The sequence below is a fragment of the Pleurodeles waltl genome, chromosome 2_1 (genome assembly GCF_031143425.1).
Source record: "Pleurodeles waltl isolate 20211129_DDA chromosome 2_1, aPleWal1.hap1.20221129, whole genome shotgun sequence".
NCBI lineage: Eukaryota > Metazoa > Chordata > Amphibia > Caudata > Salamandridae > Pleurodeles > Pleurodeles waltl.
Genome location: NC_090438.1, coordinates 130,725,634 through 130,747,992, shown reverse-complemented (window position 1 = coordinate 130,747,992; position 22,359 = coordinate 130,725,634). Strand labels below are relative to the sequence as shown.

General features: G+C 42.4%; 1 protein-coding gene across 2 annotated transcripts in view; it reads right to left on the bottom strand.

Moving 5' to 3' along the window:
- Positions 1-356: 356 nt before the first annotated feature.
- The window catches only part of PSMD10 (proteasome 26S subunit, non-ATPase 10), a 45,919-nt gene continuing 23,916 nt past the window's right edge, over positions 357-22,359 (bottom strand). The window contains exons 4-6 of one of the 2 annotated variants that reach the window (XM_069211596.1): positions 17,964-18,130; positions 13,989-14,137; positions 357-1,039 (exon numbers count right to left, since the gene is read on the bottom strand). In XM_069211596.1, coding sequence (XP_069067697.1) covers positions 1,005-1,039; positions 13,989-14,137; positions 17,964-18,130 — 351 coding nt within the window. In that variant the 3' untranslated portion in view covers positions 357-1,004. The remainder of the gene's footprint in view (positions 1,040-13,988; positions 14,138-17,963; positions 18,131-22,359) is intronic. The other variant, XM_069211604.1, reaches the window with a different exon arrangement.

Below are 22,359 nucleotides of genomic sequence, written 5' to 3'. Positions count from 1 at the left end.
GTGAGAAACTCGCACTGCCTTTTCCCGCTACCCCAGAGCTCACAAATGTGTGTCTGAAATTAAACACGAGTAGTCTGTCACCAGAAACAAAACATTATTTTGCTTCCACTTCGTCGCAAATAGAAACCAAGTGTCAAAAAGCTGAACGCCCCCCCCCCCCCCCCCTAATCAAACTTGAAGCAGAGATACAAAAGCACTTTTGGAAAAAAAACTTCAATTGGTGCACGTGAGGGCGCTGCGAAGAATGGGCGTGAGGCGAATGAGGCTTGGTCAGACGCTTGGTGTGGACCTGCCACGTGTAGTGTTGGGGGCCCTAGGCCCTCTTGCTAGTAAAAGATGTGACGCAGACACAGTGGTAGGGTTCTGCAAACTGGCCACGTGCAGGTGCGCCTGGCCCCTTTTATTCGCAGGGTCACCTGACTGGTGACGCCTGTGTTGGGTGGGTGTGCCGTATGTATGTAAGACCAGCCCTCAGCCAAGTGGCTGGTATAAACACTAGAACGTGTCCAGCAGTACACTACACCTTGGTGCTCACAGATTTTTCAGCTTATGCGGTGGTTGCCGATTTTGACGCTAGATGGCAGTAGTTTTCAATAGTTTACAATCAATTTGTTTTTTGAGCTGAGAAAAAAATGCTGTTTCAAGTGGCTGATTTAAAAAAGAAAGGTCCAAACTTAGCAAAAAAGCCCGATTTCTGATTAAATACTTCATCTAGTTTTCAGTGTATACTTCTCTAGTAGCATGATAAGATTCTGATTTAAGAAACAAGCTTAGATAATAACTTGCGTTTTTTTTAACAATAAAAAGTTACATAGCGTTTCGAACCAGGGGTCTGCTATTCACTCCTAAAAGATAAATAATAGGCACTCCACTTTATCTCTCCTCTGAAGATGAAAGGCGGAGCCGGTCTTGCCAAGATTCAAACTCTTAAATGGCACATTACAGCATGTTCCAGCGACGAGCCTTCAACTCGCTGATCCTCCGTGACTTCGGTCGCCATATGATCAGCATTTTTCGAGAGTGGTCGGTATTTTAATGCCTAGACAGGAAAGAAAAAAAAAAAAAAAAATCAGGAAAATTGTTAAAATCCGGTATTTATTCCCTTTTGAAATAAAAATTATCAATACATTTAATGTGAAAATCCATCAGAAGATTGGTAATGGGTAACGCTGAGTAGACTATTCTTAAACGTTGAAGTAGATAGGTTCAGATTTGAAGTGTTGAACGACAATGCATTGAATTTTACACAGTCTAAACAAGCACTGGCAAAGCCAATAGGTCATGCCTATGCGCTTTAGCCATTTAGTATACTATAGTGGTTGCTGTTCATCTAGTGCTGTAGAAAAGAGTGGCATACAGTCGAGTGTCGTGGAGTCAAGTTTCGTAGAGTGTCGTAAAGAAGAGTGACAGAGTGGTCTGTCGTAGAGTGGAATGATGTAGAGTAGAGTGATGTAGAGTTTAGTGGCACGGAGTAGAGAGGTGTAGAGTGGAGCGCCGTGGAGTGGAGTGGCATAGAGTGTCAGAGTGGAATGTCATGGAGTGGGGTGTATAAAGTGGCGAAGAGTGGAGTGGCTTGGAGTGTTAGAATGCAGTATTGTATGGTGTTGTAGAATGCCGTAGAGGGGAGTGTCGCAGAGTGCAGTGGCGTGAAGTACAGTGGTGTGGAGTGGCATAAAGTGGTGTGGAGTCGCACAGAGTGTAGTGGGATGGAGTGGAGTTATGTTGTAAAATGGAGTACAGTGGATTGGTGTAGAGTAGAATAGACTGTTGTGGAGTAGCACAATGGCATGGTGTAGTGTGTAGCAGAGGGAGTGTCACAGAGTGGAGTAGAGTGGCGTGATGTAGAGTGGAATGTCAGAGTGGAGAAGAGAGTCAGGCTGAAGTAGAGTAAGAGTACAATGGTGTAGAGTGTGATAGAATGTAGTAGAGTGTTCTGGAGTAAAGTGTTGTCAAGTTGAGTCGCATAGAGTGCAGTGGTGTAGAACGGAGTAGTATCATAGAGTGAAGTGTCACAGTGGAATGGCATAAAATTACATGAAGTGGTATGGAGGGGAGCAGAGTGTTGTGGAGTGGAATTGAGTAGTAAGCTGTAGAGTGGACTAGTGTCTGAGTGGAGTGTTGTAGAGTGGAGGGGGTAGAGTGAAGTGGAGTGGACGTGGAGTTGCATAGAGTGGAGTAAAGTGGCATAGAGGGGAGTGTCAGAGTGGAGTTACGTAGAATGAAGGGCTGTGGAGTGGAGAGTCATATAGTGGAAGGTCACATAGTAGAAGGTCGTACAGTGGAGTAGCGTGTCAGAGTGCAGTAGAGTGGAGTGGAGTGGAGTGGTGCAGAGTGACATGAAGTGGCGTGGAGTGGGGTACAGTGCTGTAGAGTGAAGGTGCGTGGAGTGGCACACAGTAGTGGGTTGGAAGTCGGAACCACACATTCCGCTGCTACCCACGACGTTACCACAAGTGTGTTACAACGAGAATGCCATTACTACGTATATGCCTTACCATGCATGCCTTTACAATGAATTATGTTGTAAAAGAATGTGTTTTAAAGGTATATGTGTGGTAAAGCCTCCCCCCACGGCCCAATACCCTCCTAAGCCCAAAAACCACCAACCGTCCCTAAAATTTAACCCTGCCCCTCTCTAAAACAATACTCCCCACACCCAGACCCAGTCCCCCGCCCTAATCCCGAAAACCGACCCCGCCCTCAAATTTACCTCCTACCCCCCACCCATCCCTATAACAGCCTACCATCCCCAACCCAACCCCCCCCCCCCTGCACTTAACCTGAAAACCACCCCACCCTAAAACATACCAGGCTCCCTCCCTAAAACCGTACCCTCTGCCCAATACCCCTCAAGCCCGAAAACCACCCCACCCTAAAACATAACCCCCCACCCCTAAAACAGTACCCCCACCCCAGACCCAATCCCCCCAGCCTAATCCAGAAAACCTACCCCTGCCCTAAAACCTAATGCCCCACCAGCTGCCTCCTCCATAAAAAGGTCCCCCAACCCCCAAGCCCAACCCCCCTCTGAAGTTAACCTGAAAACCACCTGCTGTAAAACATAACCTCCGCCCCCTCCCTAAAAGAGTACCCCCCAGGCCCAATACCCCCAAGCCCGAAAACCACCCCCTCCCTAAAACCTAACACCCTCAGACCCACCCCAGAGGCAATCCCCCTCACCTTACTCCTACCTCGCAGTAAAACCTAACCCTCCCCAACCCTGCCCATCCCTAAAACAGTGCCCCCTACCCCCAGACACAATCCCCCTCACCAGGCTCCTAAAGCGCATTGCAGGTCGTTCTGAGGAAACAGAATGACCTTTCCGTTTCCTCTAATGATGCTGATTGCCTTCACCACCATTCCAACGCATAGCCCTTACCACAAATACCATTACAATCGTTGTAATGGTATGCATGGCAAAGGCTATTCGTTGTAATGACACATGTGTCGTAATGCATGCATGGTAAAAGGCTACTCAGTGAATCAGCGGTTTCCCACAGTAAGGTATCATAGACCATAGTGGCAAAGAGTGGAGTAGAGTGTCGTTGAGTGCAGTGGTGTAGAGCGGAGTATGCATGGTGTTGTAACACACTGCCATTACAGACAACATAAGTAAAATTGAAATTACCATTACATTTGCATAGACATACAGTTTTATTGACAAAACTAGAGGGCGCACAATAAAGTGTGGAAATCTGCCTCCACAGAGTATTGAATTGTTTTGATCCTATTAAAAAAATTGTTTCCACCACACTTCAAAATACCAAAAAAAGTGCTTCATCTGTGCTTTGCTAGTTCTGATATATTGTGACACATTTGTACAGTTCATTTACTGGCATTTAAATTGTGTTGTGTGCCTGAAAAAACATAACAGCCTTTCCCATCCCCAGTATCCAGCAAGATTGTCACATAAACCCTCTTTTTGCAGTAAGAGAATGAAAAGTAAACCACAGCTTAACATTTGACCTCTGTCGTTGAATGTACGACAAAACTGACAAGACAAAAACAAAAAGGTCTGTGTATTGCTCATTTACGTCATAACTCCAGCATCCTTCATCCACCTCACCTTTCAGCACCTATGGCATGGACATCAAATTGAGGAAGAGGACTGTTTAAGTTATGCTATTAGTAAAAGCAGTGACTAAAACAAACAAGCTCGTAGACTGAACATTATTCCTCACCGGCGTGCAGGATTGATGAACTGGATATGGCAAAGTTAAGTAGAATCAGTCAAGTAGAAAGATAGGAGGCAGGGAATCACGTCCAAGAAATGCAGCACATTTACTAGCTTTCAAGGCAGACAAATTAAAACATGTAATCTTGTGGAGTGTCTCACGGAAAAAAAAAAGAAAAAAAAAAAAGCTGCCAGAAAGTGATCAGCGTGGAAAAAAAGCAAGGAACCAATCGGAGAGGTGGTAAACAGGCCAAGCTCCACTGGAAGAACAAAACATGCTGAACAGCCTAAAACACATACAGCCAGCAAATAGAAAGCAAGCAAATGTCAGAAACAAAACACAAAGCCAAAGGTAAGCAGTGTGTGGAATGAATTCCTAGGGAAGCTTTCAACATATCCCCCAGTATATCTTTGTAACCATACAGCTGTGTAGTCTCATAGACCAAACAAGGTAGCAACTACCCTGACTAAATGCTGATGCCACATACTGTGCTGTCCGACTATTACACGGAAGCAGAACTGAGCATAAAAGTTTAGGCAAGCATTATGCCTTCTATTCTGAGCATTAACAATTGAGCAACTCCACAGCAAAATATATAGGGCCACTGAATTATGCAATTTTGCACCTCATTGTTTTCCACAGAATTATGGATTTGCCACATAATCCATCATCTGCTCTATAATCCGTAAATGTTATTTCTAGCTCAAATGGTTCTAAAAGTTTCTAAAAACAAGGCAACATTTGTTGCAGCGTAGCAGATAACCTTCCACAAAGGCTGACTGGTCACCTTTCAATTGCTTACTGCTGTATATGGGAGGCAAAGTCATACCAAAAAGATGAAATCTTTGCCCAGATAGTGAGTAACGTGTAAAAATGACAAAATAATTAGATAATATCACAAAATGTAGTGCATTATGCCGCACAATTACCTTGCTGCATAATTTGGTTCTACTCTTCCACATAATGCCAGTGGTCAACTAACAAAGCTTCATTTTCCATGATACCTATAAAATGATGCAAATAACGTCACCAAAGAAGCCACACTGAAATCAGAGGCCCACAAAGTCCTCAAAAGGTCCATCAAGCTGCATAAAGAAATACTCTCCAAGTCACTGTGTATATATGGCTCCTGTTTCCGATCTGACTCTAGAACACAAAAAAGATATTCCTGTATGACATACAAAATTGTACACTATTAAGCATCCAAAATACTATTAAAACGTTAAACAATGACATTACCACAAACCAGTCAACATTTTAGTTCTGGGAGGCCTGATGTACAGGAATTTATATAACTATCTCAGGATGAAATCATCCTTGCCTCTGTGACATTAATATAATCTAAACTTTCCTTCTCTATAGCTAAATACATTTTTACTGTTTGTCAGTATTGCAGGTGAGGATTATGCTATTTCAAGGTCTGATGAACCGCATGGACTCTACATCTACCACAGGCATGAAGACAATCTTAGTATATGTGGTACCTGCCGACCGATCTGCAAAATGCACATCCTAAAACCTGCTTCCCACCGTAAACCTTTTAGGAGCCATAAAACCCATCACAGACTGGTGTGGCAACACCTACATCATGCATTATCTATCTCACCCATCTGGAGACAGCGATTGAAGATACTTGATTTAAGTCCAGATTTAAATTAGAAATTACCTTGCTCTAGCCACATTATGTCCCTAGTCACATCCACATAAAGGGATCTTATCAAACAGAAAGAAGAATGGTCTGAGTACTAATTTCTAATGTGGGTTCGGTCATCAATCTGATGTCACTGAAGTCATAGGGACTGTGAAAAACCCAAGTGTCGCACAGAGAACAAGTATGCCAACTGCATTCAGCAGGAGTATCGTAAGAGTGTAGTATGTGATGCATTTCTGAGCAAAATGTTGCAAGAATATTACTAGGGCATGGTCTAGTAAAGCACTGTCATTTTCAGAAAGCACATTTTCCACTGAAAAGGGGATTACATTTGCACGTATAGTTGTAAGGATAAAATTATACAGCACACAAATAATGTGCAGATATCAAGTATCATTTAATATTTCATCACTGATAGAAATGGGGTCTCTGGTTGGCAGTCAGTTTGCACTCTGACAAAGCAGGGACCCTCACTCTAGTCAGGGCAATGGAGATACACACTTAAGATAAACTCTGCTCACCCCCTTGGTAGTTTGGCACAAGCAGTCTGGCGTATCTCAAAGGCAATGTGTAAAGTATATGTAACAAAACACACAATAATACAGTGAAAACACTACAAACTGGACACCACGCCAGGTTAGAAACATAGCCAATATTTATCTAAATCAAACAAGACGAAAACGACAAACATCCAAACTACACAAGCAAAGTTATGAATTTTTAAAATAATAGAATCTTACTCCATAGAAAACAATGGAAACATTGTTACACAAAGTACCTAGTTTGCGTTAAAAAAAAGCCTCATGGGCGAGCGGGCATCAGAAAAGTCAGAGATGCGCCGATTCCTTACTCGTGAGTGAGGCTGTGCGTAGTTTCTTCTCTGGTTGGGCGAGGCGATGCGTCGTTTTTCTCTCACGCAAGAGAGAGATGAATCGATTTCAGAACATGGCACCTCGGATCCAAACAGGTTCATGTCGATTTTGACGCCCAGCGATGATGCATGCGGAATCCGGCGATACGGTGATGGAAAACAGCGCTGCAGTGATGGAAAACAGCGCTGCGTAGGGTTTGCGTCGATTTTAGCAGCCGCAAGCAGGTGTTGCGTCATTTCTCCAACTGTGATGTGTCGATTTCCCAGCCATGATGCAGGTGGCGCATCGATTTCAGCCAGAAGGCAGGTGGCGCATCATTTTTACAGTCTTGTTGCAGGTGGTGCGTCAACATTTTCACTGCACGGCTCCTTTGCGTGGATTTTCACCTTGGTTCTACCAGCTTCACCTTTCAAGGGCCCAGGAACAGGACACCATTTGTCAGGGTAGGAGTCTCAGCAGAGAGTTCAGGTGCTGGCAGGGGACGTCTTTGATGGCCCTGAGACTTCAAAACAGGATGCAAGCTGAATCCAAGCCCTTGAAGACACTTCACAAGCAGGAATATACCACAAAGTCCAGTCTTTGTCCTCTTTCAGGCAGAAGCAGCAACTGCAGGCCAACCCAGCAAAGCACAGGCAAAGCCTCCTCCAGCTCTCCTCCTTGGCAGAGGTTCCTCTCAAGTCCAGAAGTAATCTGAAAATCTGGGATGTTGGGTCCACTACTTACACCCCTTTGTGCATTTGAAGTTGCCAAACTTCAAAGGAAAGTCTCTGTTGTTCCCAAGATCCTGCCTTGCCCAGAGTCACACTAGAGGGTTGGAGACTGCACTGTGTGAGGGCATGCACAGCCTATTCTGGTGTGTCAGCTCCTCCCTCCACTCGAGCCCAGATGATTCATCAGGATATGCAGGCTACACCCCAGATCCCTTTGTGTCACTGTCTAGTGGACATACAGCCCAACTGTCAGTCTGACCCAGACAATAAATACACAAGCAGGCAGAGTCACAGAATGGTTTAAGCAAGCAAGAAAATGCCCACTTTCTAAAAGTGGCATTTTCAAACAATTTAAAAACCAATTTTCCCAAAAGATGTATTTTTAAAGTGCGAGTTCAGAGACCCCAAACTCCACATCTCTATTTGTTCCCAATGGGAAACTGAACGTAAGATATTTAAAGGCAGTCCCCATGTTAACCTATGGGAGAGATAGGCCTTGCAACAGTGAAAAGCGAAAATGGCAGTATTTCACTGTCAGGACATGTAAAACACACCAGTACCTGTCCTACCTTTAACATACACTGCACCCTTCCCATGGGGCTACCTAGGGCCTTCCCTAGGGGTGCCTTACATGTACAAAAAGGGAAGGTTTGGGCCTGGCAAGTGGGTACATTTGCCAGTTTGAATTGGCAGTTTAAAACTGCGTACACAGACACTGCAATGGCAGGTCTGAGCCCTGTTTACAGGGCTACTCAGGAGGGTGGCACGATCAGTGCTGCAGGTCCACCAGCAGCATTTGATTTACAGGCCCTGGGCACCTCTGGTGCACTTTACTAGGGACTTACTAGTAAATGAAATATGCCAATCATGGATAAACCAATCACCAATACAATTCATACAGACAGCATATGTTCCTTATCACTGGTTAGCAGCAGTAAAGTGCCCAGAGTCCTAAACCCAACAAAAACTGGTCAGAAAAATAGGAGAGAGGAGGCAAAAGGTTTGGGGATGACCCTGCAAAAAAAGCCAGGTCCAAACACTACCTATTGTGCCGTTTTGAAACTATTAAAATCTTTGTTTCCATCATACTTCAGACTTACTAAAATATGCATCATTTGTGCTTTCCCAAGTGCTGTTAGTTTCTGAAATATGTGTACAGTTCATTTACAGGTATTTAAAGCTTTCCTATCAGACTTCCTGTACCCAGCAAGACTGCACATAGTTCACTTTACAAAATAATCTTATTTTGCTGTCCAAGAAAACTTATCACCAACGTGTCTTTTAAAAGAACAGTAATTTGTCAGAAGACATAAGGCCTGATTTAGATTTTGGCAGACGGGTTACTCCATCACAACGGTGATGGATAGCCCGTCTGCTGAAATATAAATACCATAGGATATAAATGGATTTAGATTTTGGCGGACATGGCTATCCGTCACCATTGTGATTGAGTAACCCATCCACCAGAATCTAAATCAGGCCCATAGTATGACATTTGACTTCTGCCTTTGGACGCACAACAAATGTGACATGATAAAGCCAAAATTGAAAGGCACCTTTATTGATCATTCACCTCTTAAACTCCAGTATGGTTGTTTTTAGGGACTGCTGCACTCCCCCCCGAAACCCAGCACACTTACTTCCATCACCTATGCCTGGGAAGATAGTGTAGAAAACACGGTCTTAACAGCTGTAAACACTACCACATCCTGGCTAAATATCCTGTAGCCTCCTAAACAATCCAATGCTCATTTATCAGGACCTCTTCAGTATGAAATCTAGCACAACAGCACTGTTCGTTTGGAAGGCAACTCCTTTCTAGAAAGATCCTCATTGTCTGACTCTCACCCTTGCAACCTTAGATCTTTGTTGGAATCTTGTAAGTGAGAATGCCCAGACTCCACCGGCTTAGATAGTCTGATCCATTCTGACACTAAAGGCTGTTCTCCCCCTGAAACCTCAGCAGTGTATTTGTCTGCTGCCTCTCAAATCTACAAAGGCCTTTGAATAAAACCTCAGCACCAAGGACAGATGCTGGGAATCATGGTAGTCTCTGATCTTTTGGGGCGCTGCCTCAACCCCCTGCAAAACAATTTCACAGCAGTCACACACAGCAAAAGGCAGAAAATTCTGTTAATAGAATAATCTGACAATATTGAAAAATACTTAACTTAAAGGTGCTGATCAGCGGAGAATGAGGAAGTAGACAGATACATGGCCTTTGAGGACATTACTAGGTTCTAGCTGGATATGTTGGTTCACAATAGTAACTTCTACTGTGCTAAGGTCAGCTTATGTGCCCTACCACCCGCCGTGGTCTGCTAGCCCATCCAGGTCATGGCTTTCACAAGCCTGCTCTCCCAGTGCATGATGCGACCATGAATGTCCACTCCTTTGGCACTGCTGACTCCCTAGAGTTCTCTGCCAGTACATGTCCAGACACCAAATGCTAAGTAGGCAGCTAGTGCTGGTTATTCGCTATTCATTGTTCAACTATGCACTGCGGTCACTTCCTGACCAGGAAGGAATGCAGGTTGAAAAGTGAAGGGGCACAGCAACAGTGACTCCATTGGACTAGCTTCCTCTGATGGTGTCCATGGCTGTCCTGTTCATCGACCCTCGCTGGCCATATTGGATTCACACCTCTCCCCTGGTCTCAGTTGGTAGCGTGGCACCATGTGGTGTAGTCGGGTAGCCAACTTGTTTAGGGGGAGCACCTGAACATAAAAGTAAGTGTCCAACAGGTTTCCAACCAGAACATTTAGGGATATGCCAGGGGCAAATTGAGAGAGAGAAGAATGCATAATCAAAGTGTTTTAAAAACTACAACTTTGCACGACAATAACAGCAAGGGGGTTGCCTTTCTAATTGCTCTTTCAATGCACACTACCAGATCACAGCACCAATAACTATGTGTATAGGGGGAATTTAGAAAGTCAAATTAATTTTTATTTCCTTTTACGAGTCTTGTCCTGAAATTTCCTCTGCTGTCTCTCTTTCTCACCTTGGTGCTACAGGACTGTAAATGCAATGTGGGGAGGAGATTAAGATATTGGAGGATTCAGTCGAAGAGGTGGGGAAGGCAAAAGGGCAATCGCAAGGAGTCCAGTTCTAGTTAAATTGTAGTCTTCAGTAAAACCTCCTTTTTCTGTTACTATGAAAAAACACAAGCATTAGCAAAAGCCAATAGGTCTGGCTTACAACTGAAAAATAAAAGTGATATCTATTGCCTTTGTGAATGTTTGTTTGTAAATCAGCCTTAGCTTTTGGCCAAAAGAAATATTCCAACCGAAATATTGGGCCATGTCAGTTTCAAGTTGAGGCACAAACAATGCTAGACTGGTTGAGCCTCAAACTGTATCTCACTGAGGAGGTCCAACAAAGCTGACACATCATCTAGGGTATGGACATGCCAAGCATTATCATCACACTGGCATAAAGTTTCTCCTAATATTGTGAGCATTCTGGCGCCTCTGCCATAAGATGGGATCTGGCATAGTATGGGCATCCTTAGTGTTACTATGGGTACTCCAGATATAACTATGGGCTGACATGTGAATGATACATGGGTGCGACGAAACGGGAGTGTATTTTATGGTGTGTCTGTGCGATCTCATTGTGCAAACCCCTGTAGGGTGCTTAATTTTCGTTTGTCAAATCATGAGTTCAACCCTGGAGCTGTCTTTCTGAAAAGAATGGCTGACACAAAGGAACAAGTGTAAAGCATTTAAGCAGCACCAAAACAACTGAAGAAGAAATCGACAAGACAATAAAGAAAACATACATTTGTAAAAATAGACTGCATTTGTATGTACTTTAGACACTACTATGAAAAAGATCCACCGGAGGGTTCCAGAGATATAGAATTTAAAATGTATAATAAATCAAAGCATTTCACTCAACCACGAACAAGCCATGGTAAATTCAACCAATGTGACACTTAGACGCACTCTCATATGGAGTCACTTTAGGCAAACAACCCCAATAGAGAGCCAGTCAGGGGACCAGCAACATCCTCAGAAAAAACGTTACCTCACCAGGTGAAGCAGTCTTCAGTCAGGTCCAGGTACTTTTATTCTTGCTGCAACTACTCCTCGGTCCACGAAGAGAGTGAGGTGATCCTGGTCACAGGGTTGATGTCCCTCAAAGTTCTATGGGTGCTGGCAGACATCCAATTGCCAATTGACTACCAGTCACCTAGTATCGCAGTTCCGGGCCAATCCTTCCTGGGTCGATAACTTGTCCCGTAGATGGCCCAGCTGTACTCCTAAGCCACTCTAGTCTAGTGAACTGAGGGGCAACTTTGTGCAGGCTTCTTCAGTTGTGCTGTAAACAGAAGGCCAGCCAGCAGGCCCTTGGAATCTCTTGACTTTGACGGGGCTCTAGAGAGGACTTCTCCTTGAACAGGACACAGCAGGCACATTGGCTCTCCTTTGCTTGCCACCAGGCCCAGTCCACAATGGTGCAGCCTATGAGAGACAACTCACCTTAAAGGCCCCTATGTATCCCTCGTACCATATAATAGGGACGTACAAGTAGGTTGAACTATGCCAATTGGGGACAAATCAATTAAACATAAACCATTTTAAGGGTCAGAGCACATGCACCTTGTCCTGTTTAGCAAGGTTCAGGGCATTTCATAGTCATTACACCAGTACCTAGTAGTCAAAATGGGGGCAAATCATGGGGATAAACCTGCCAAGCCATTTCCTTACAATAGGCATTTGAGGCAGATACTGTCCATGATGGGCTATAGCACATGTGATTACATTAAAAAAAATACAAAGTGGTATGCAGTGTCTAAATACCACTTTACTTACAACCAAGAGAAGTAATTTGATGTACAAAAACCTTATTTTCAAACAACGAGAAGCAATTTGGGAAATTGTTTAGAGGACAAAGCTGTTGTATCATTGTAATGTATTAAAAAGTGAAATGCTACGTCATGGACTCTTATTACTCCATCCAGCATCATCGATGGTGAGCGTCTACCAGCTCCTGATCCACACCTGCACTCTACTCTTCACAATCCCTGAGGTCACTAGCCTTACTGGCTGGTGCGGACCACCACAATTCCAAAATCCTCTAAAAGCAATTCCTGGTTTGGTCCCTAAAGCTGAAGTCCAGTTCCCGGTTGGAACTTATAAAATCTTGGAGTTGGGTTGGTGGCCTTGGTCATGTACTGGAAGACAGGAAAATCGGTTTTTGAAATATAGGAACCTAAAACTTGGTGATCCAGGGAAATATTATAGTGGGTGCGGACCCACTGCTACTTCTCCTGTCTGTGCAAAGCTTAAAGAACAAGTGGTACTTTATCTAATCTCTAAACAGACAAATTGGGGCCTACATGGGCACCAGTTACTGCAAAACCTCTCCTGCTGCACTTTGGTCACCAATGTATTGGAGACTGAAAATCTTTGCACCCTGAAGCCCAGTCATTGACTATTCATTGGTGGAGCCTTTATTGTCTGGTTGTGGGTGGTGGGTAGTGACAAGCAGGGATTATACTATGTTCGAATATGAAACTCCAGCTGCTGGGTTTTCAGGGTACTAAATGGTTCATTGCTAAACTGAGAGGCACAGATTATTGAAACAAATGGCCAGATACACCACATAAATTTGCCCAAAGTTCAAGCGTCTTTTGAGGTCGCACAAATACAGCCCACTATGATAACCTTGCTTACACGCCAAAGCTATTGAAGAACACTTATCACGAAAAGCCTAACGAGGCAAATAAAATTAAAAGGGTGCATTTCAGCCTGTAAAGGTGCATGCACCTTCTAATTTTTCATCTGAATGATATTTACTTTTCTCTAAATAAAAATCTTATTCCCTCTATTCCCTTCTGGCTTCTTGTAACCGGACAGCGCTGAACCTCTGAAGTTGTACTAAAGAAGGCCTAGCTCAGTCTCAGGTGTGGTGCAACAAAACCCTCTTCCGGGAGGTGCCGGACCAGCTTGCAGTGTTTATTTCTTTTACTCCCAAATATCACAAGGTTGTTTAAAAATATTAGTTTTTGCAATATTTATTGTGTTAAACATTTATGTTTTCAAGAATTAATCTTTGAAGAGATAATTTGAGCAAAAACTAATGATGGAAAAAAATGGTACTTTCTTGGTCTGATTATAGACACTTATTGCAAACAATCTCAAACAGCAATAGCAAAAAATGCTACTGTTTACATTATTCAAAACGAAGAAAAAAGGAGCATACACTTAACTGTTTTGTCACTTGTGCTTTCTTTGAAAATAAAGATTAGAATACAGTGACATTACATGACTCGCAGTTACAGAAGTTCACCTTTTCGGTCATGAAGATGTTCATTATAGCCCATTTCTGTTTTATTAAACCCAAGTAGTGCTTTATTATGGAAAAAAGTTTACTACCTAACATGTTTTTTCCATTATCAATACTGTATAACACTTTCATATAACAGAAATTAAACGAAGGTCAAAAAAAGTGCTAAGTTAAACAAGTTTTCAGGGAGGACCACAACTAGGGCGTGCCAACAGAGATCCTAATGTCAGAAAAAATAGAGGCATCAGTTTACGAAACGCAGTTTGGAATTAGAACAACTAGCCTTCTGCCAGCCTTCGTAGAACAGCGCCAAAGCCAGCCTTTGCGACCTGCAGGGGGGTCTTGTCTTCCTTGTTTTCAATGTAGATGCTTGCGCCATGTTCCACCAACAGCTTTGCTTCATCTACCCGCTCCTCATCACAGGCCAAATGACTGAAAGAGACATGCCTGATTATTTACACTATAGTTACAAATTCAAAACACACTGCTTCTGAATCTTCACGCAGGAGTTTGTTTTCCATTGCATTTGCCAGATTAGATACATCTTGTATACATTTCACAAATATACAAGATTTCAGGTGTCAAGTACATTCTACAGTGCGGTTGCATTGACCGCCCACCATTAGATCATCTCTTCCGCTCCTAATACACTGTCAAAATCCAAGGCACAAATAGCTTTTGTTGCATAATAAGTTCCACCCTTTGGTTTAAATCTATATGGAGTCCAACTCTATTGAGGATCTGTGAATCTACGCCAGAAGAAGACTTTAGGACATTTAGTTCACGCAACAAAGTTCAGCTTTGATTTGCAAAATGACTGTGAAAGCAGTACTTTGTTTACCATCCTAAGCTAAACAAAACACTCCTAGCCACAAAGGATGTATGCAGAGTGTGTGGTTCTCTAGCTTAGGTACAGCAAAGTCTATTGTGTTATGTAGCAAATTCATTTGGAAGGCTGATGCAGAAAAGCAAAAATATTGACTTACAAGTGATTTGTCAATTGCATAATAGGATCACAGAGATGAGACGACTTGATCAGTGCCGTCTGTTCATATGTTTCTATTTTCATTTTCAAGGATAAAAACATGTATAAACAATTAAAGGTAATTACAGATATAAGCTGGAACATGAAACAAGAAGGCATTTCTTGTCCTTCCTCGACTTACCCCCTTATGGTTTCTCAGAGGCTGGCATTAGACATTGACCGGGTGTAACAATAAAGATCAAACACAAAAGAGAGACCCATCCTGAGTGAACAAGTATGTGGAGAATCTCTGAGCGGCTATCCACTTACCTCTACAGGTTCAAGTCTTGGATGCAGTCAACCAAATGCATGCTCCATAATCACCTGTTTTAAAACTAAAATCCCTTAGCAACTTAACCTGTTTGGTATCCTTCATCCTAGCTAAAGAAAAACCTCTTTCAAGTTCCTGAAAGACTAAATCAAAAGTTTATATGTTGAGCATAAAAACATTTCATCCCATAATATGGCACATTTTAAGGGCCATGTTCATCATGTAATTGAATACAATGAAAGATGCTTTTTGAGTGGGGCTTTGTCAAGTATATCACAGTCCCGGAGACCTCTCTTTATATGGTCATGTTTGTCAGTGTAGTGTAGTCTGTATATCCATTCACAGACAGAGGTTGTATCAGCATGTGAACCAAAGAGTGACATGGTTGGAATTAGCAGTTTCTCTAGTGCATTACAAGAGCCTTCACATCCTGTTGTTCTGAACTATAGACTCCATATTTCTTTCTTAAGGGCTAATGATATCTCAGCTGACATACATTACGATGATCTGTGAAAAGTTTTTTCTACTGGCTCTTTGGCCTCCGCCTCTTACCCCAACAGTCTATGTTTTCGCTTCGTGTAACTTCTTAGTAGATCATTGATGGGATTTAATGGCTTTCAAATCTCTCACTTATTGTACTATAATATGCAACTATCATTTTGAATGAAAGAGTGTTTTATCCCTTCTAAACCTACATGTCCAGCCGCCCTGTGACATAGTGTTCAGATTATTCCACCATGCTCTTTCCTCTGATTCATCAACATTTTCATGGTTGGTCTCATGTAACGGCTTGAATTCTTCTCAGTAAAGTACTGAACAGTATCCAAATGCATTTAACAACTTCTAATTAGGTATCCTAGACATCATAGGAAAATAAGTAACATGTGAGACACCAGCCAGGGAAGTTTCAAGGTAGCTCATATTCTTTTACAGAATAAGTAAGCATGGGACCCACACCTGGGTATACCCTTCCCACATAGGGTGACAAAAAGCAAAAAGATGATGAACGGAATGCTGAACAAGTCCCATGCTCACTGTGCCACTGGATCCAAGCTAGCCTGGCCGATGAAGAGGTGAAACCCCAAAACCGGTCCCAGGATGCTGATTTCCGATCCAGAGAGGACCTGGCCTGGCAGTTCGGACTGGACTGTTCCCGTGGGAAGCAGGGTCAAGACTGATTTGCATATGGCTGAGTCCAAACTGGGGTGGCACGGTGAGTAAAAAAAACGATGGATTAAACCCAGATCTGTGACTGGGGGTGAATGTTTGATTTATTCCGTATTCCGCCCATCATCTGTTCTTTTTGCTCATGCCTATTAGAGCAAGGTAGTAACTGCTAACTTTTAGGATCCTCTCCTGCAATGTTAAACGTCTGTGGTTGCCGGGACTGAGAGGGGGAAAAAAAAATAGAAACAAAAATAAGTCCAGTTTGGCAAACTGATGTTGGGTTCTCATGTCATTAAAAGGACCTTTGTAAAGGATGTATGCAATGCAGTTATCCTGAAGCTGTAGATTATGCAAATTCCCTTTAAGATGTTATGTACATATGACCGGTCAGGATCCCCTTATCCAACACAGAATTCCAGCTGTCAAAAAGATAACTGAATTATATCTGTCTAATCTAAAAACAGAGATTTGGATTCTGATGACCAACGCCCAGTGTAGGAGCCTAGCACTGAAGGTAGCATTACACTGAATGATGCTTATGTTGACATTAGCGAACACCAATTGGGTTGAAGTTGCAGTTGTACAACCCTACTTTGGTTTTGTGCATGATGGTCAAAATTGCCCTTTTACTTTATCGTATATCGCTTCAGTGGGTGTGTAGTAGAGCAAAAGAAAAGTTAGTGATGAAAAGTTTGGACTTCTGAGGCATTGTGTTTGGTTGGAAGGGTGAAGGATCGGAAATGTGGCCTATGTCATAAGTGTTTTAGTGTTGGGCAGTTTTAATCGTGGGGGCGCTAAAGGTGTTGCAGCCAACATGTACCTTTGGTGAATTGGAGCAGAAGACAGTGAGAGAGCGGTATGCTCGTTATTGTAGGAGATTTTAATTCCTGGTTTTAGGGAGGCTATCATTCTCAGCCTTGTGCATCAATCACCTCTTTGTGGTGAGTATTAGAAAGAGTCAACTTAATCTGTTGAAATTTGAACACATTACAATCACATACAAAAAGCTATGCAACAAGCCCCAAACAAAATAATCTTTTGGGTCCTGCAAATAATTTTTAGTGATAAGTTCACCCTTCACTCACACCCCTAAATGTACATGAGGTCCAAAGGCTTGGACGAGCCCGAATCCAGTTGTTTGACAACAGCGTGAGTATCTCAAGTTCAGAAGAGAAACTGAAGATTGTCCTAGTACATCATGCTCTCCCTGAGATCACTCAGGAATAGTCTAACTAGAGAACTTGAATGAGCTACTAATGATAGCACTGCGGTAATTAAAATTGTCTCAACTTGTGCTGCCCAAACGATACCTCTCCTACTTACAAGAGTAACTAAAATGCAGCTTCCGTGCAATGTGAGTTTGAGCTCTGTTTCTCTTGCTAATGTTATTCTACTTTCATACTTCTCAAAGCCTTTATACCTCCTTTTCTTCCTAAGGCACTCAGAAACTGCTTACAAGCTGCTCTAGATGCCCTTCCCCTTCATTATTCAAGATTACACATATTTTAGTCCTTGCACTTTATTATATTTCCACATGATTTCTAATGCAGACAACACACCATCTTTGCAGCTCACTGTCCCTAACCTACTTTTATTCATTTGTACATGTACTCACAGCACTGGATAAACCGCTCCAGAGGAGGCTTTACCAAAGGTTTCCACAATTCTTTTTTGGCCAGTTATACCTTTCTCATTTGGCACTATATCCCCCCCCCCCCCCCCCAAGATTACATCTTATTGGCAATTCTTGCAATGAGATCACTGCAAGAGAGATCTTTACTGTGTTGGTTACTTACAGAGGTGTATTTCCTTCACTGTCCTGTATGTTTGTGGAAGCATGGTACTTGAGGAGTATTTGAATCATTCTAAGGTTGCCCTTTGCAGCCGCTCGATGCAGTGGAGTTGAATGTAAAGAATCTGTTGCATCCGGATTGGCTCCATTGGAAAGAAGCATGACCGCAATCTACAACAAAGATAACATTTAAAAGGTAAGCACTTATTTGTCAACAGAATCTTTTTCTGTAGAGGTTTTTCAAATTGAAACTTTGTTCCTCACAGGTCTGTCTTTGACGGCCCACTGAAAAGTAAACCCAGTTTTCAGTGTTAGCAGTCTGAAAGGAGACCTTATCACAAATAGTTGGCGAAGGCTTAAACACTTGCCCAGGGAGGCAACACAATTTGAGACCCACAGCAGAACGCCTGTTTCAACACTGTTCCTTTTTTTGAGAATATAGTGCAGCAAAGCATGCCTTTACTACCAATGCAGGAAGTTTTAAATTGGGCGTGAGGAGCTAGAACACTACTTTCAGAATTAGATATGCCATTCTCGATGGTCGGGGATCAAAAGATACATTTATGTAAACAACTGCTAAATTAAATTAGGAAAAATAAAACCAGGTTCACGTTTTCAAACAATTTACAGAAAGGTGGAGTGATTACAAGTAAAAAAATAATTGAGGGTGACATTTAACCAATTGTCTAGGGTCTATTTAACATCATATTATAGTAAGTACTGCAGAACCAGTATTTCCATATTATTATTGGGAAGCCAATTCCATAACTCAGACTACTCAATGAGTCTTATTGAGTGATGACTGAGCATCTGTTAATTATTTGTGCCATATGTATTTCATGTACCAATCTATCTTCATTGGGGGACATTAATACCCATTTCTGAATTTAACCTGGAACACACACCGAGGTCACACATAAAGGGAAGGGCTTTTTTTTGGCTGTGCATAAGTCTTAAAGCTGCATTTTGTACATTATGCAGGTTGGCCTGTTAAAATAATGGAAGGGCATACTGGAATGGATTCATGCAAGCAAGATGTTGATAGATCGCAAGAGACACTACATCCAGATTTCGATTTATTTAGGGCAGAATTTGGGGGTGAAAGTCCTCTGCATAACTACAGGAAGCTTTAGCACAGCAAATCCATCGTACGGTTTATGGACAATCCTGTGGGCTATGATGTCTTGTGTAACCTAAAATATACACTCTATAAAAGATACTGCTCTTTCTACCCTGGTTTTGTAAGACTCACAGTAGTGGCAGTATGTTTGTAGTTGTGAGTGCAAACATGTTTTATTTACCCCCACGGGGGCACTACATAAGAACTCCCAAAGTCCCTGTAAAAACTCCTATTCAGACTCCAACAACTCTATGGCATGAAAGAAGGGTTCCTGTATGTGTTTTTCAAAAAAGAGAGTTAGAGAGCTACACTAGATAGTGGTCTCCGTTGTACTGGGCAAGTGTGGTCCTGCCTGACCTGCTGAGACAAGAAGGCCTACCTGTCTGCAAAAGGAGCTGGACTGCACCTGCCAAAATGGAGTAACATAATCCATAGGATGAGAGCCCTATAGCCGAATGGGGCCAGCTTGACACATCGAGAATACCCAGGAGTCATGAGGTCACCACATCCAGGCTAAGGAGAAACATGCGAGACACCCAGGGAGAAAAAGCTACTCCATCACCTTTACAAGCTGACAAAGGGTTGACCCGACTGTCCGTGGGGTGCCTAATTTGCACTCTAGAAGTACCTTGAGATGGCTGATCTTGATTCTCAAGCACAGACACACATCCTGCCAACTGCAGGAGGTCTTGCTGGCTCCAGTATCGACAGTTCCACTGCACTAGCACTTACGGTTCCGAATATATCACCAATTGAAGTCGTGGTCACCCTTTTCTTCAACAGGGATAGTGCGTAATGGCCACAGTGACCATCTGGAGATGCCCAGTTATCGGTGGATGCTCCATCACTAAAATAAAACCTCTTACACGATTAGTAGACTTTCTTAACCAGCCCACAATTGTACCTGTTAGAATCAGTTGGGCTCTTAACTGATTACAGGACTCTACCGACGAACAGTAACCCCTCGTGGCTAGCCATCTGGACTCGTAAGGAAAAAGGGAGGGAATCTTGCCATTTCGGTGTTTGGTTTTTCGAATTTCCACTAAGAGGAACTATAGCTGGACTTGTTTTCAGGAGTGCCTTCTTGTATTCACGTGCATCCTCTAGTAGTAGAAACAGCTAAATCAAAGTAGACCCTAAATACTTGTATCACTGCCAGCCTCAACATTTTACTGCTCCATCCAAACGCATTCCCAGTAATACAGCAATGGCCTTAGTTGAATGCTATCTGCTTCTACCACACAGTAGAAGAAAGCTATATTAGCAGGAGGGGTGATTCTCTGGCACAGAAGAGTCAGCTTTTCTTCACAGGTCATGTTTTTAAGTGGACTATTTTACTTACTCGTTCATAAAGTCAAATTATTTTCTTAATGCACAGAATGGACATTCAATCTATTAAGTGGTATCAACTGAGTTGCACTGAATTATGAAACACTGCTTTTCTAAGCTCCTCCACCTCCTATAGTAAACATGGACTACTCACGCTGACTACACAAAGCTAAGTGCTAAAATGATCTGAAATTGCAATAGAATTGAAGTACAATAAAACAGTGAGCCTAGGAAACCTTCAGTAAAATACCTAACCCACGGAGACTGCAGAAAAGGTCTCACAGCATAAATCTCATTTGGGAGAAGCCTGCTTTGGTTGTAATGTTTATCTTGATGAACTATCTAGGCCGTCATCTAGGAACAGTAGAATTCCGAAGAACTGCTCTAGGTGGTTAAAGGTGCAGAACCACTCAAGAAACAAGGTTTGGAGCCTACCTGAAGAACATCCTTTGAGGAGCTGATATAAAACAGCTTCTCTCCATCACCAGTACGTTTCTCCTGTTCAAATATTCTTTATTGATTTTCATAGTATCAGAACATTGCATCAGAAATCACGAGCGCGTTTGTATATACAGTTACATTTTTGATCAGACAAAAGGGTTAGAAATTATTAGGTCTATCTAGGTCCCACTGAAGTAGGCAAGGAAAAGTACAATCCTGGATGTGTCAACTGAAGTAAGGCAAGTGTGTTGAAGGGAAGGGGAGAGAGGAGAGCCCTCGAGTTCTCTAACTGATTATGATTGATTAAAAAAAGGGATCAAGTTTCCCAGCACTCTTTTAGGGATTCAGGAATGATAAGAACCTTTCAAGTCGTAATCACAAGCAAAAATGATTGATTTCACTCTTTTCATCACTTTTGGTAACGTTTACCAAGGTGTCCCAGGTGTTGGCGTAGTAGGCGTTCACCCCCCCCTTCCCCCCCCCCAAGTGTAGATAAAATTCGAATATGGAGGTGTCTGGGAAATCAGTTTGTCTTGTCTTGTCAAGAACAGAAAATAGACAAAGAGATAGAGATTCCATAAAGCGTTAAACTAAAATAAACCCTCTTTGAGTGGCAACTCATAAACGTAAGCAAGTAATTCAGGTAAAACATGCAAAAAGGAACATTTTGCCATCTTCCTCCACTAGTACTTCAATATGACCTAAAGAAGGCATAAAATTATATAAAAATAACTTACATGAATGTTCTCAGAATACATATCTAGAAGTTAATTTATCAATGAAGGAATTTGGAGGGATAAACACACGTTATCAAAAAAAGATAGCTCAACAAACAAAAGTTAGGAATCATTGCGATTGAGACAGCTAATGTGACTCCTACGCGGTCACATGGCACAGCTTATACCCAAGTCCATCGCAAGAAGCACATCATTTCTGTCCATTAAAATCAATCTGATACCTTTCCATTTCTTAGCTAGGACTTTCCTCACTGCCAGTGCCTCCAAGAAAAGTACATTGACTTTAATAATCCATTTAAGGCATTGTGACTGTGGTAAGCCGATCAGGGACATTGTGGAAGATACTTAATCCGGTTTGCCCAGTAAGATTTTTGATTTCGTTTGCACTTGAAGCCAAAGAGCTTGCATGTAATTTACATTCTACAAACATGCGTTCTCATGTTCCTACATACCTTACAGCAAGGGCAGTGAGGGACAGAGCCTGGGAAATAATGATTAATCTTTTGAAGTATGGTATTGTATAGTATAGTATAGTACAGTATAATATAATGCACATTTAGTAAAATACTGCAAACACCTGAAATTAGCCCCGAAAAAAACTTGATGCATTTTCTCATTTTCTTTCAGATATATTCCAAACTCTGGCTATTCATTTTGCATTCCTTCCTGTGGACTGGTCAGGAGTTTGGAATACTTAACAGAGATATTCCCCTGTAGTACACCACCCCACTCAAATCAATTGCCCCAATTGCATACCTGGTGTCTTTGATGTA